We start from the raw sequence: 15519 nt of genomic DNA on the forward strand, positions 1-15519 counted from the left end.
TAAATTTGGGGTTTTAATATTGTGAAGATTACCAGAAGATTTTTTAATCAGTTTTTATTTAAATAAGCTTCCATCATTTGTTTGCTGGTTTCCAGCTTTATGTTTTTGTCTATACATATATAATTGAGCTGAATGTGTGTGCCAGTAAGTGACAGAGCTGGAGCTGCGTTCAGCTTCTGCTTAAGTCTGCAGTATTAAAGTATTCCTTTTGTTGCATATGCTGGTCTTGCAGACTCTGTAGAGCCTTATCAAATGCAGCCAGTTGGTGCTGCTGGTATGAAAGCACAGGGGAGCTCTCATGTGGAAGGTTAATGGAGTGTAATTATAAAGAAAAATGAACTGCTCAACCACTCTATCTCACTCTACCTGCACCAAGAGTGACAAGTGCTCTGATCTTTTATAAACCCTGGAGCAGAGGTTTAACCATCTAAAATTATGACAGTATAACTGTCACACAAACAAACACCCTGTGAAGTATAGGTATGCACCCCTGTGTAGGAATGATTCCTTCCTGTTACAGGGAGTCTCAGTAGGAGAACCTTCAACCACCAAGAAGAGCTGCTTGTTAAACATTGTACTTTTGTGTCACTTCTTTTTTCCATTTGCTTTTCAGTTTTTTCCATTTGCTTTTCCTAAAGGTGCTTTCTCCCCTCTGATTAGTGGCAAAGCTGACAGCCTGCACATGAGTGGGTCCATTTCTTTGTATCCATCAGACAACAAATATCCCTACTTTTCTCCAACCAGGTCCATCATACTTGCCCTCACAGCCACCCTTGAATCAACTAGATTCTTATTAAGGGAATGGAAATAATTTTATTCTCAGCATCTAAGCAGAGTAGATTGTAGGAAGCTCAGTACTGTCTGACAATTAGGTCTTCTCCCAGGGTCTACATAGAATACAGAGATACACACATTTCTGTGAGCTCAAGATGGAGTTCTTATGTCCTTTGGTTGAAAATATTATAGGAAATATTTAGTAAGGAAAATGCAGCAGAGAAGGACAAGGACAGAGAAAGACCAGGGAGGTATTCAAAGGGTGTGATGATTAGACAAATCTGTGTTAACTAGCATGTCACATTGCCAGTGAATGTTGCAAAGTCGTCCTGCTACTGGAACATCTGAAGGGTAAGCTAAGCAGAGCCAGGTTGATTTAGTGCTTTTGCTAGCTCAGCACAGAGTTGAAATAAGGTGTTGCAGAATGATGCAACAACAACAAAACCCCTGACATCTTGTTCTTACAAAACCTAAAACATAACCACTCTGGGTAAGGCTGTAGTACCTACTGAGGATAAGTAAATTCAACATCACATACATTAGGCCTGTGGAAACTAAGCAGAAGTGATGGCTGTGTCACTTGCACAGCAGTCTTACTGACTGAGCCTTGGTCTTGCATGATAGGTGGAGGAGGGGCAGTCAGGATTCCTAGTAGCAGCTCTGGAAGCAGGGAGGCTGGTTTTATAGCCTCTCTCTATGGTTTATAATGTTATTTCCCAGCCCTTTTGCATATGGGTTTTGATTATCCATGCTCTATTTTGAAAGAAAAAATAGCTATATAGTTTTTATGGCAGTAAGATAAATCTGTTAGTGAATAAATTTTTAAATCCAGCTTTATATTAGTGACAAGTAAGTAAAGTTTTTTTGTGATTTATTCCTTTAAAAATCCACTAGAGCCCAACATTTTACCAGTCTAAATGTTGCCAATGTCCACTCCATTTTTAAAATTGAAGTCATTGTTCCAGAATCGAAATTTTTGGCTTGAGGTTAGAAGGTTAGCAACAGAATCTTAAAATTGTTCATCATACTTCACATAGATGAGAAAGCATATCATTCTCTAGCATGTACCCCTGCGCAGCTGTCCTGCCAGTAAGACTATAATTGGGTGACAGAAGTATAGTCTCTCTGGTATTTTGGAGCAAGTTATCCAGCTCTGCCTAGTCCCTTTAAGAACATCCCATGCCTTCTAAGTACTCAGAACAGTTTGTAGGAAATTTGCCTCAGAATGGGCACAATCTATGTAATATGCTCCAGAGCCATGTCTCAAGCTGTCCATACATCGTCTCTGACCATCTCATTTTCCACCTATACTGCATCTAGCTCCTCTCCTGCTTGGCCCCTTCAGTTTGTTGTACAGGTTGCTATACTTCCTTGGATCTCAACAGCCTCACTTTGTTTCCTGGCAGTTTACTGTATCTAGAGACTTATGACCAGTAAAGGACATCTCTCCCCCTTGGCCTGGCTTCCACTGGTGTACTCTACATGCAGTTAGTCTACTTGGATACCACCCAACCTCCGTCAGCCCCAGGAAAGTTGGCTCAGAAAAATGGGTTCCAGCTTTTTGTTCCGTGAACAGAGCTTCCTTCAAACTAGTTTTCTGGGCAATAGGGATTCTATATGCTAGTCCCCATTTACTGTCATATAACTCTGTAACTTTTGATTGGTCACCCATCACCATGTGCCTCAGTTTCCCTATCTGAATCAATGATGGTTAACTTAATCCACCCCAGTCATGAGACTCTTATAAGAGGATATGAAGATTTACAAGTATAAAGTACTGCCTAAACATATATTAATAATTAGGCTAAAAAATCACATCATTAGGGAAATATTTGTGGGAAATGATACCATCATTTTTCATTTGGGGTTTACTCAGTAAGATTCTTGAAAAATCATTAAATAGTTCATATGTTTATAATATGAATTCCTTTTTTCTTAATCATGTAAATTAAATGGTTTTGAAAAATAAGAGTGCTCAGAAACAAAAACTAGTTAAGTACAGAAAATGTTACTTTAAGTCTTCTGGTTGGATTCTAAGTCTGATGATTACATTTTGCTTACCATAATTCCCTAGACAGCTTCATGAAAGTAGTTTTCAGTTTTCTGACCTGTACTGTACAATTCTTTAAACAAGTGCTTTCTTCAACCCATGAGACAGCTGCAGTTCAATGGTAGAGAAGCTGATTCCAGTTGATCTTTATGTCAGTTTTACATGATGGATTAAATTATCTGTGAGGAACTTTAAGCTATTTTGATAAAGTAGGCAAAATTATGGAATATATTTTTACTGAATGTTTTATTCTCCCCTTTATATTTTCTACATAGTTATCTGTCTCCCTGTGTCTTTTTTTTTTTTTTTTTGAGACAGAGTCTCACTCTGTTGCCTGGGGTAGAGTGCCGTGGCGTCAGCCTGGCACATTAGCAACCTCAAACTCCTGAGCTTGAGCAATCCTCCTGCCTAAGCCTCCCAAGTGAGTAGGGGCATGCCACCATGCCCGACTAATTTTTTCTATATATTTTTAGTTGGCCAATTAATTTCTTTCTATTTTTAGTAGAGACAGGGTCTTGCTCTTGTTCAGGCTAGTTTCGAACTCCTGACCTTGAGTGATCCTCCCGCCTCAGCCTCCCAAAGTGCTGGGATTACAGGAGTGAGCCACCATGCCCGGCCTCCCTGTGTCTTCAGATACTTTATCTTGCCATTTTCTCTTAGTACCCATTGGTAACTTGCTCTCTTTTTCTGTGCATCTTCCCACTAAAGTCACATCCCTTAATGGTATGGTACAATTTTGGTTAGCCAGGAGGCCATTTTAATTTTATGGTTATCTGAAATATTTTTTGATAAATCTTTTGTTGAAATATTTTCTAAGTAACATCTGATTCCATTTTCTTCTCCTAGTAGCCATAGTTCAGTGAGTGTGATTACTGTCTATGGGTTGGAAATTGGTTTCCCATGAGCTTTATTTAACAGCAAAGATATTTTGTTTGACTTGCGATATTAAAAGCAGTTCACTTATTAGTGCCTTTAGACAAGGCATTCCTTCTCCAGTTGACTTTAGTTCCCATTACTCCCTATATTCTTAAACCTTGCCTGCTTCATTCCTTTATATTACCTACCTGTCAATAGGTAATCATCAGATTACATGTCTGTGTAAAATGTAATTCACTTTACACGTTCATGTGAGTTTTTAACCCTTGAATGAAACTGTTCTTTAATGATTTAGTTTCTTTGGGGTGTGTCAGGGTCATCACTGTGAGCATTAGTTTTCTTTGTACAGTGCTATAGAGTTGAAAGGTATACATCAGGAGATTGTATTCTTGCCATTCAGAGATTCATAGAATTTTGATAGAAGAGAATGTTAGAGACTGAATGCAGAAGCTAGGGCCAAGACTGGCTAAATAATTTACCAAAGGTCACAAACCTTGTTTAGTGACAGATATGAGAGTAGAACGCAGATTTCTTGACCCTCATTGTATTATTTCTACTTCACAGTACTTGCCTCTCTCTACTTACTTTTTTTATAAAAGCAGAGTGAGGAAAGAAAATTTGTACATGTATACACACACACATGCACACATACCACACATACATATATAATTAAGGTTTAACTAGGTATTTTTGTGACTTACTGCGGCTATATTATATAGTGTGTGTGCGTGTGTATATGTGTTTGTATGTGTGTGAATATACACACACAATCCAAGGGTTACAGATCCTTACCAGCAAATCAAATAAAGGTGTTAAGGATTTGAGGTGGGGTATGGAATTAGTTATTGCGAGCTAAAACTCTTTAATTCTGACTCTACCACTGATTTGAAATCTAGGTTAAGTCACCTGCTTAGAGCCTCAGTAGTCTACCTGGCAGGTAATACCTATCTGATATTATTGCTTTGTTTTTATTGTAACCATTATAGAATTCATTAGCTACCATATTAGACTGAAAAAAATCAAGGGACTACTGTAGTATATTCAGACAATGCTATATTATTCAGAGGTAAAACCAACCAAACAAAAAAACAACCTATCAAACCATGAAAAGACATGGAGGAACCTTAAATGTTACTTAGTGAAAGAAATCAATCTGAAAAGGCTATGTACTGTATGATTTCAACTGTATGGCATGCTGGAAAAGGCAAAACTATGGAGGTGTTGGAGGGATGAATAGGAAGAGCACAGAGGAATTTAGGGGCAATAAAACTATTCTCTATGATACGGTAATGGTGGCTACGTGTCATTATACATGTGTCCAAATCTGTAGAATGTACAGCACCAACAGTGAAGCCTGATGTAAATTATGGACTTTGGTGATAATGGAATGTCAGTGTATGTTCACCAATTGTAACAAATGTTCTACTGTGGGATGGCATGTTGATGATAGTGGGGAGGGGTGTACATGTAGGGGAGAGGGATATGTGGGAATTCTGTACTTTCTGCTTGGTTTTGGTCTGAACGTAAAACTGGTCTAAAAAATAAAATCTATTTTTTTTTTTAATCAAGGGACTGACCTTATGTTCAGTACACTATCCTCTCTCTTTTGACCCTGTACCTTAGTGCTTTTGTTGTATGTGGAAACTCGAGAACAGTATAGTAAAAGCATGAGCTACACCTTTAGCACTAAGAAGTATGCTAGAAGGAGATAAAAATACGTCATTTTTACTGTGGCCATTCCACCCTTTCTAAAACTTGGTATATATGTATGGGAGTGGGTGTGTACATGTATGTGTAAAGACTTTAAATATTTGTGTAGAGATTTGTGGATTAGATTTTTATTATATTTATAGCCTATGAAAAATGTTTTTCTTTACACTTAAGATTAATTAAAATACTTAAATTTTTAACCAGATGCATTTTATTCGTTAAGAGATTATTCATGCTTTTCTTCTATATTGCTGAACCTTTCTCTTTAATACAATTTCTAGTACTAACAATTTAAAACAAAAAAGCAAACTTGCTCTGAAATTTTGAAACACGAGTTCAAGTTTCTCCTGTGATGCAGAAAACTCAGATTCATTAGAGTGGTGCACATCATCCTTTGTCACGTGTCTTGGAAGATCCAATCCCTTGAATTTAACCATCTGTCATTTTGGCACCCTACATGGGTGATGGGATTTCTCCCTCCCTGTTGTTTGATATGGGGTCTTGTCAGAAAGTAAATTTGTAACACAGTTCATTTTTCTCCTTAAGTGCTTGTAACAAATGCTTAGTGATAAATTAAACTACTGAAATTGTGAATTCTTTGAAATTAAGAGATACTCATTCGTAGCTTTAGAATCGTTTTAAATCTATGTGTTGATGTTATTACTGTAGATGATAAAAATTATGTTTTTAAGCAAGAATGTCATGTTTAGGATGTACTTTTGTTAAAATACTTCCCAAGTGAAAATGTCAGTATTTAATCATTGATAAGGGTTACTTTTGTTTAAATGTAAGGAAAATACTATATTCCATCATAGAATATTTTCTACATGATATATACTATTTTCTTTCTTCCTTCCTTTTCTTCCCTTTCCCTTTCCTTTCTTCTTTTTTAACAAGGTCTCGCTCTGTTGCCTGGACTGGAGCACAGTGGCATCATCATAGCTCACTGTAACCTCAAAACTCCTGGGCTCAAACAGTCCTCTTGCCTCAGCCTCCCAGGTAGCTGGGACTACAGGCATGTGCCGCTGCATTTTTATTTTTTGTAGAGACAGGTTTTTACTGTGTTGCCCAGGCTGGTTCTAGGCTGCAGTGAGATATGATCATGCCACTACATTCAATCCTGGGCAATAGAGCAAGACACTGTCTCAAAAAAAGAAAGAAAGAAAGTTAAAAAATTATTATTATATTTACCTCTTCCAACATCTGATTCTACTTACTGTTTTTGTAAAAAGGGTGCTTCCTACATTATCTCACATGGTACCCAGGGCTTGGAGTGGTAAAACAATCTGTTCTATCTGAGCAGTGTTCCATAAAATGGTAGAGGTTTTTTAGTTTTGTTCCACCCTTCTCCTCCCCCCATTTTAGGATCATCACTGTACTTAAATTGCATTTTCATATCCACTTTGTCAAAGAGAGCTACTGTGCAGCCATCTGCAATCATAATTCTTTTGTGAGGAAGACCACAGCAGCTTCAGGGCAGAGGAATGAGAGAATTTCTATAGTATATAAGGCAACTCTGATGTTAACAAGGCAATACTGCCTTTTAAGTTGTGAGATAGAACCATAGAATGATGAATGACAAGCTAGTGGTATATGCAATAGTGTTGTGTAAACAGATAGTTACAGAGGGATAGGCATTTTGCTGTACTGGAGCTTAATTTACAAATTAATGGCCTCTATGTCATATCTCATTGTGGTGCAAACAATGATTCAGGTACTTTTTTATGTTAGCAAACAGCTAAATTGTACAGATTATAAATAGTTCTTATGATTTTTTTTCTGCTGTCCTCATTACTGTGTATAGGGTCTTTGCTGGGTCAGGTTACATTTAAATTGGACATCTGTTTTATGCATTTAGAGTTATGGCCTTGAACCACTGTAGAGGTATAAGAAATCTGTATACTGTACCTAGATTCTACACAGGGATATATTCTCTAAAGTGTTTGATTTCTGAGATATAAAGGCAACAGGTAGCATTTGCTTTCTTAACACTGTATCTTTTGGGGGCAATAAAACCGAACATAATAACAGTTTGAATTAACCTTACAACATTTTATTAAATGTTAAAAATCAAGTGATTGAAATATAATTAACATTAGAAATAAAAGTCATATTTAATTAGCTGTTACTCTGAGTTAAATATTCATACTGGACAAATTATATTATTCATTGATTTCTATCATTGGTTTCATAAACATTCCCCACCATTAATTCATTTGATCTTCAACATTTCAACATTTTCTTAAGCAAGGAGGACAGTATAGTTAGTGTTTCAAAGAAATGTAGAAAACTTAAGTGTAAGCCAACTGCTTTCTGACTTTGGCCTTCTTGGTCTTTTATCATAGAGAAATATATTACAGATACCATTCCCAGTATGCAGTGTTTTTTTTTTAGTCTATGTGTTTCTATCATTTGGCCTCAGCATCTTCATATGTTACGTGTTGGAATCTGTAATTCTCCAGGGTCACATCTCTGTTGAGTACTACAACCACACTCTTTCTTGTTTGATGTGAATTAAAGACAGTCCCAGGTTCTTAGAAGGGTCCCTAGATTTAGGTAGAGTTTGGCTATAGCAATATTAGCAGTCTTTTATAGTCATACATATCAAGTTAGGGGGGAAGGTGGGGTTGAGTTACCTGTTGGAGCATGAATAAATTAAACTTAAAAATGTAAACTGCATTTCAATCAGGCTAGCAAATAAAGGGTATAATCCCCTATAAAGATGGACTATAAATCCCATTGATATGAATAAAAGGTCTAATCACCTGTGGAAATGGGATATAAAACCTATTGATACAAATAGGTGTGTGTATGTCTTGAAGGAATAATAAAACCCAAAGAATATATTTTTAATTAAAAAAGTAAGCCAAAGTCTATCTAATCAATACCATGACATATGCATTCTCTACCATCTGTTAAATATACATGCAGAGAATTTTGAACTTTATTGAAAAAATCTCTGATAATTACAATTGCTGCTGTTCCTTAATTCATTAGTATTGTACTGTGCAAATTCTGTGACACCTTGAACTATAATCACTTATATTCCCAAATCTCAAAACCAGGAAATAAACCATCTTTGGTAGACATCATGTCCAATTTACCAGATATGATGAGGTTATAGGTACTGCCTTTGTCAAACAGGTGGTATTTTAAAAGGATATATATTTTGTAAAAATGTTAAAAGATGATAGAAGCTGTTTGTCTAATTCTGACCCTAAAACTGAATCTGAGAGACTTTGGGGAAAACTTTCTAGTATCTTACAAAATGAATATATATAATTATTTTTAGTTAAGTATATATTTATAGCTGCTGCCACCAATATTCCTCCTCCTCCTCTGTTATAATTCTATACTGTGTCTCCCCTGGAACATTTCCCTCCAATAACTTCAGTGTACATTCTCCCATTGAATTTTACTTACTGTGTTAAGGGGCATATCTTGAGTTTGTAGCTTCTTTGCCTGTGTTTTTGCTCATAAAATTGCATTCTGGGCTGGACGCAGTGGCTCACGCCTGTAATCCTAGCACTCTGGGAGGCCGAGGTGGGCGGATTGCTCCAGGTCAGGAGTTCAAAACCAGCCTGAGCAAAAGCCAGACCCCGTCTCTACTACAAATAGCAAGAAATTAATTGGCCAACTAATATATATATAGAAAAAATTAGCAGGGGATGGTGACGCATGCCTGTAGTCCCAGCTACTCGGGAGGCTGAGGCAGCAGGATTGCTTGAGCCCAGGAGTTTAAGGATGCTGTGAGCTAGGCTGATGCCACGGCACTCACTCTAGCCTGAACAACAAAGCAAGACTCTGTCTTAAAAAAAAAAAAAAAAAAAAATTGCATTCTGTGTTTTTGTTCATAAAATGGTGAAATTGTCATTTGATTTTCTGTTTCCTTTAAACCATTCATTCATTTTACTCTGGATTGTAATTTTGTCATAATGTTATGCCAATGTTATGCCAGTAACACGTACCCTGTTCCTCTCCCCTCAACCCAAGACAGAGTCTTGCTCTATTGTCTGGGCTAGAGTACCGTAGCATCCTCATAGTTCACTGCAATCTAAAATTTCCCTTTCCTGGATCTCCCAGAGTGCTAGGATTACACACGTAAGCTACTGTGCCTGGCCTACCGTTAGCGGATAATTGTGTTGCACATTGTGAAGACCGTATCTCCTTCCTGCATCCCTAGTGTTGATGAATATTGGTGTTAATTACAAATGCAAATTGGTGACTTTCAGTTGGCCAGTAGAAAGGGTTTTTTCCCTGTTCGAGTAAATTCTGATTTCATCAACAAATACAAATTTCTCCAGGTTAGTTTTTCTGCACATAACAATTTAGTATCCCTGGTTTCATTTGGGACAATGGGTGAGTCTTAAGACGTAGAAAGATTTTGTTACTGCATTTTAAGTATGTGAAGATGAGTAAGATTTGCTCTTGACTTTCTAGATTTGTGAAAAGTTACAAGTCTCTATCAACCACTGATATGAACGATGAAGGTTATATTTTTAGATTGTATGTTAATTCATGGAAGGAAAAAAATGATGAATTTTCAAGGCAGTACTATGTAAGAAGATGTCTTGAGTGGATGTGGCACTCTTGTAATTGGTACAAAACAGGTAATTTAGAGCACAATTTGAATTGGCCATAAACAAAGACTTGAAGCACTGACAGCCAGTTGTGGAGGGCAGGGCCTGGGCCTGGAGTTCTTTTTGAGAAAAGCTTTCTAAAATTTGTGTGAGAATGTATTGATGGAAATAAACTGGTGCCTTGATTGGAGGAGTAGGGGCTATCCTTCCATCTCTCCATCTCCCTTCTATGTTGACTAAAGCCATGGAACTTGAAATAGTTGATTTAGGTGGTAGGAAAATGAACCTGATTTCCTGTTGTATTGGACCTATAAAACTTCGTATTTTTCTTCAGAATGTGTCTTGCTGTCATTTGAACATGTTGATAGTATCATTGAATGTCACAGTATTGATCACCATGACTACCTGTCTTGGAAACTGAGACTTGAAGTGTCAGAGGCTCTGTGAACTCTTCTGCCTGAACAAGCCCTGATGAAACTCAGTGATGTGAATGTCAAGGGAATCTGAGGCTCCGGGTTACATGCTGAGTTTATGGATCAGTTCTTGACAGATGGATTGAAGGGGGTGGTGCTAGCCGTTCTGGAGGCTTGGCACATATTGACCTATTGTTTATAGAAAATACATTAAGGAAAGGTGATGATAAGTTATTAACTTCCCCCCCCTCCCTTCTTTGTTCTTTCCAGCTTTTTTTTTTCCATTTCTTTCATTTTTTTCCTTACTTTTAACCTTCATTAACTTATTAGTGAATGATGAATGGCCAGTTTGTGAAATTTAGCATTTTCTTAAAGCTTCAGTGAATTCCAAGATAACTCATTTTATATGTGAGTACCATTGAAAATAGCAAATTGTTTATGCCAGTATAATCTTCATTAATGACCAGTAAAAGTCATGATTTCTTTTTTAAAATACATAATAGTAAAAAATATAGGCTAATCTCCTATAGAAATAAGATATCCGTTGTATAGGGGGCATTGAGAACTTTGCATGATACCACACAGCTAGGATTTATGAAACATTTTTGCTATATTCTTTTGCTGCCACCCAGAAGTGATACTGACCTAGATGGGGTCCTGCTGAAGTCATATGAGTGTTGTTGTTTGCCAGAGCTGCAAGACTAAACTAGAACGACACTGGATTGTGGGATTTAGAAAAGCCAACTAATAAGCACAGCAACTCTCCTTTATTAGCCAGTCCTTAAAAGAGTATACAGAGCCTCTGCCTAAGGAGCTCCTCTACTTCAGAGCTCACCCAGCTTTCAATCATTTGTTTTGAACTGCAGTCATATATATTTAAATGATAGAAGGCATCAGTGTTTCCCCTAAACTTTGATTTTTTAAAAAATTTCATAGACATGCACAATGTCACACATAGTATTATTCTAACCTGGTGAACACAGCATGGAGTGAGGGGTGATGCATTTCTGAGTGGCACTTTGAAATACCAGAGCCATCTTTTAAAGAAAACTTTATCCAGCTTATACAATCTGACCTGTTTCCGGTATGCACAGCTCTTTCTCTTTTTTATTCCTTTTTTTTCCACCTTTTCTCAAGGACTAATGTAAGTTTGCAAGTATTTTGATCCTGTTTCTCCCCCACCCCCCAGGCTTCCATGGGCTTTGTTTCAGGCCCTGGGGGAGGAACAGTGGTGAAGGCCATTGACTCACTTGACTCCCACTCTCCTGATTCTGATTCTGGATGGGCATTACCTTGCTCTAGCCATGTGGCTGAAGAGTACTCTGGCCTGCATCCCTTTCTTGATCTTTCCCCTACCGTTCCCTTCGGTTATACGTAACACTGGGAGCAGGTTCTGGCCTTCTTGTCTCTTGTTTCTAGTTTACTTTAGTTAGGCAGTAAGTAGGAGAGCACACTATATTTCCTAAGGATGGCTATGGAAGAGAAAAACACCCTTTCCTTTTGAGCCTGTTTATATTAATTAGTTTCCTGTGCTATCTTTGTTCAAAGTTTATTTTTTGGCAGGTGTCACATTTGTGTTGTATTATTTCCTCTTGGTTTTTCTCCTTCCCAATTTGAGGTGTTTTTGTAAGGGTTCTTAGGGTCCGTTTCTCTGGCTGCTGATGTTGCACTTTTAGTTAGCTTGCTAATATGTTTGATGTCTGATGGAGAAGAGGACTGAAAAAAAACTCTAAGTAATTATTTAATTTTTTAAATGTGTAAATGTTCTGGCAGTCACCAAGCATTAAAATCTGCACGAGATACTCAAAATTATCTACAGTACCACTGCTATTATCAGCCCTTCTCCTAAACTACGGTGGTTCAATTATTCTGCCTTTTATACTTGAGAAATTGAATTTGAAGACTTGAAAGTTAATTTTATAAGCATTTGATATTTTATTAATTTATATTTTGGTTATTCCGCAGATGATTTCTGCAAAGATTTTAGACTCCACATCCTTTTTAAGAAAATATTTACTCAGGCAGTGCTAGCAGAATATAGTATACAACAGAATCTCTTTTTCCAGAAATTGGCCATTATATGATATTTTAGTTATCTAAAAGATTCGATAATAAAAATATGAAAAATTTTCTCAAGACTATATTTTGTACTGACTTAAAGGTTTTAAAAATTCAACTTGTAAATTTTTTTTTTTTTTTGGAGTAGTCTTGATGTGTCTCTCTGGGTAGAATGCTATGGTATCCTCATAGCTCGCTGCAACCTCAAACTCCTGGGCTCAGGAGATCCTCCTGCCTCAGCCTCCTGAGAAGCTGGGACTACAGGCACATGCCACCACAACGGGCTAATATTTTCTATTTTTTGTAGAGATGGGGTCTCGCTTTTGCTCAGGCTGGTCTTGAACTCCTGAGTTTAAGGGATCCTCCTGCCTCAGCCTCCCAGAGTGCTAGGATTATAGGCATGAGCCACCACACCCAGCACCATTTTGTAAATATTTTAATGTTCAAATATGTTAAATGAGTAGCCTTCAGGTTTAGATTCTTGAGAGAATATGTGAAGTTGCTTATGAAGCCATAAGTAGGAATTTGAAAATTAGCCTGGCCTTTATGGTTTCATTTAATACTTTATTTAAAGCTCCTCATTTACTTCTTTTTTTCCACTCATAATCTCTATTAGAAATTAGCCATCTATTTTTATCAGGAATAGCACACCTCAGCTGATAAACTCACTTGAAAGTATATGAAAGTAATATTGCTTATATTTTCTTCTAGCCATTAAGACAGAAGAGTCAGAGCCCAAGTATGACCCCAAATAGTTGCTGTATGTGTTCTTTGGGCCATTTTTGCTGGTCTTTGGTCCCATCACTTTACACATCATGTGAAGAGAACAAGGGCATTTACTCAGCAGCATAGTTGTAAGTGCATAGTATTGTTTGAACAAAATAAGTCCCTTCCCTCATGGGGCTTACATGCTGTTGAAATGTATTATAATAGTGAAGGTATCCCAAAACATATTTATCTTGGATTTGAACAAGGTCTAGAAAGTTCAAGAAATGTTGACTTTAGTTTTCATCCCATATAGCTAAGTCCCTACTCTGCCTAAACAAATGTGTGCATTTCTACAGATCCTATCCCAGCAAAGAAGTCCTGCTTGTGAGTTATTTTTCAGTAGAGTGTCTTTTGTTTATATTGCATATTGCTGGGATCAAGTTTCTTTGTTTAAAAATCATGTTCATGTTTTAAACTGGGATAGATATGTGATGTTTGTTTGCTTAATAAAAATTAGCACTGTGGCTCACGCCTGTAATCCTAACACTCTGGGAGGCCGAGGAGGGCAGATTGCTCGAGGTCAGGAGTTCGAGACCAGCCTGAGCAAGAGAGAGACCCCGTCTCTACTAAAAATAGAAAGAAATTAATTGGCCAACTAAAAATATATAGAAAAAATTAGCTGGGCATGGTGGTGCATGCCTGTAGTCCCAGCTACTCGGGAGGCTGAGGCAGGAGGATTGCTTGAGCCTAGGAGTTTAAGGTTGCTGTGAGCTAGGCTGACACCACTGCACTTAGCCTGGGCAATAGAGTGAGACTCTGTCTCAAAAAAAAAAAAATTAGCATGGTTAGGTCTGTGGTATCAGATGCAAAAAGTAATGCTGGGTGCAGTGATGCACCCCTGTAGTCGCAGCTACTCAAGAGGCTGAGGCAGGAGGGTCACTTGAGCCCAGGAGTTCAAGGCTGCAGGATGCTACAATCATACCTGTGAGTAGCCACTGCACTCCAGCCAGGGCAACATAGTGAGACCCTGTCTCTAAAACAATAATGGTGATGATGATGACAATGACAGAAAATGTGCCAGTCACAGTTCAGAGCTCTTTGTATATATTTGCTTGTAAGAATGGTATTGCTGGCCGGGCGCTGTGGCTCACGCCTGTAATCCTAGCTCTTGGGAGGCCGAGGCGGGCGGATTGCTCAAGGTCAGGAGTTCAAAACCAGCCTGAGCAAGAGTGAGACCCCGTCTCTACTATAAATAGAAAGAAATTAATTGGTCAGCTGATATATATATATAAAAAATTAGCCGGGCATGGTGGCACATGCCTGTAGTCCCAGCTACCCGGGAGGCTGAGGCAGAAGGATCACTCGAGCCCAGGAGTTTGAGGTTGCTGTGAGCTAGGCTGACGCCACGGCACTCACTCTAGCCTGGGCAACAAAGCGAGACTCTGTCTCAAAAAAAAAAAAAAAAAAAGAATGGTATTGCTAATCACTCTTTAATTTCATAAAGCAGGACAACAAGGCCACAGGTAGGTTAAGAAAATTGCCCACCATCATACAGCATATGAATTGAATATGCAATATGGATTGTAGTAAGATGTGCATATGCAGTACGAATTGAAGCAGTGTGGCTCTGGAGTCATGTTCTTTACTGCTGCAGTATACTGCCCTTCCAGCCTACCACACTAAGCTAATAAAAGTTAAGAAATCTGAACTCTGCTATGGGATCTCCTTCACTTTTTTTTCCATCTGTGTGCCTCAATTGCCCTTTATACATAAAATGATTTTTACACCATCAGTTTCGTATTAGCAGTAATGTCTCTTAAGTGCTTTGAACTCCTCATATGTAGAGTCTGTATAAATTGTAGATGTAACAAGTTTTAGATGAAGCTAGTTATAGGAAAGATGTCAGAGAAAAATATTGCCGTGTATTTTTATGCAGCTGATAGAATGGTATTCTTATAGATTTTATTTCTTTTTATCTTCATTTGACAGAAAAGAGTAGTTGAACAGCTACGAAAGAACCTGATAGTAAAGCAAGAACAACCAGACAAGTTCCAAATACAGCCATTGCCACAATCTGAAAACAAACTACAAACAGCACAGCAGCAACCACTACAGCAACTACAGCAACAACAGCAGTACCACCACCACCACGCCCAGCAGTCAGCTGCACCCTCTCCCAACTTGACAGCTTCACAGGTAAAAGTGTAGATGGAGCATTGCATGCTTCATGTTGTAGATTGATGGTCACATAGCATGGATCCTGTTTCAGACTGTGCTAAGCTCAACTAGACATAAACAAAAGTTATTTTGGTTACTTTTTTGTACTCTCACTTGAAATCATTGGCAGAAG

General features: G+C 37.9%; 1 protein-coding gene across 20 annotated transcripts in view; it reads left to right on the forward strand.

Moving 5' to 3' along the window:
• PHF21A (PHD finger protein 21A) overlaps positions 1-15519 on the forward strand; it is a 194016-nt gene that overhangs the window by 130903 nt on the left and 47594 nt on the right. For all 20 annotated transcript variants that reach the window (XM_076001991.1, XM_076001992.1, XM_076001993.1 and 17 more), the window contains one exon: positions 15159-15365. In XM_076001991.1, coding sequence (XP_075858106.1) covers positions 15159-15365 — 207 coding nt within the window. The remainder of the gene's footprint in view (positions 1-15158; positions 15366-15519) is intronic.

Source organism: Microcebus murinus, chromosome 4 (genome assembly GCF_040939455.1).
Source record: "Microcebus murinus isolate Inina chromosome 4, M.murinus_Inina_mat1.0, whole genome shotgun sequence".
Taxonomy (NCBI): Eukaryota; Metazoa; Chordata; class Mammalia; order Primates; family Cheirogaleidae; genus Microcebus; species Microcebus murinus.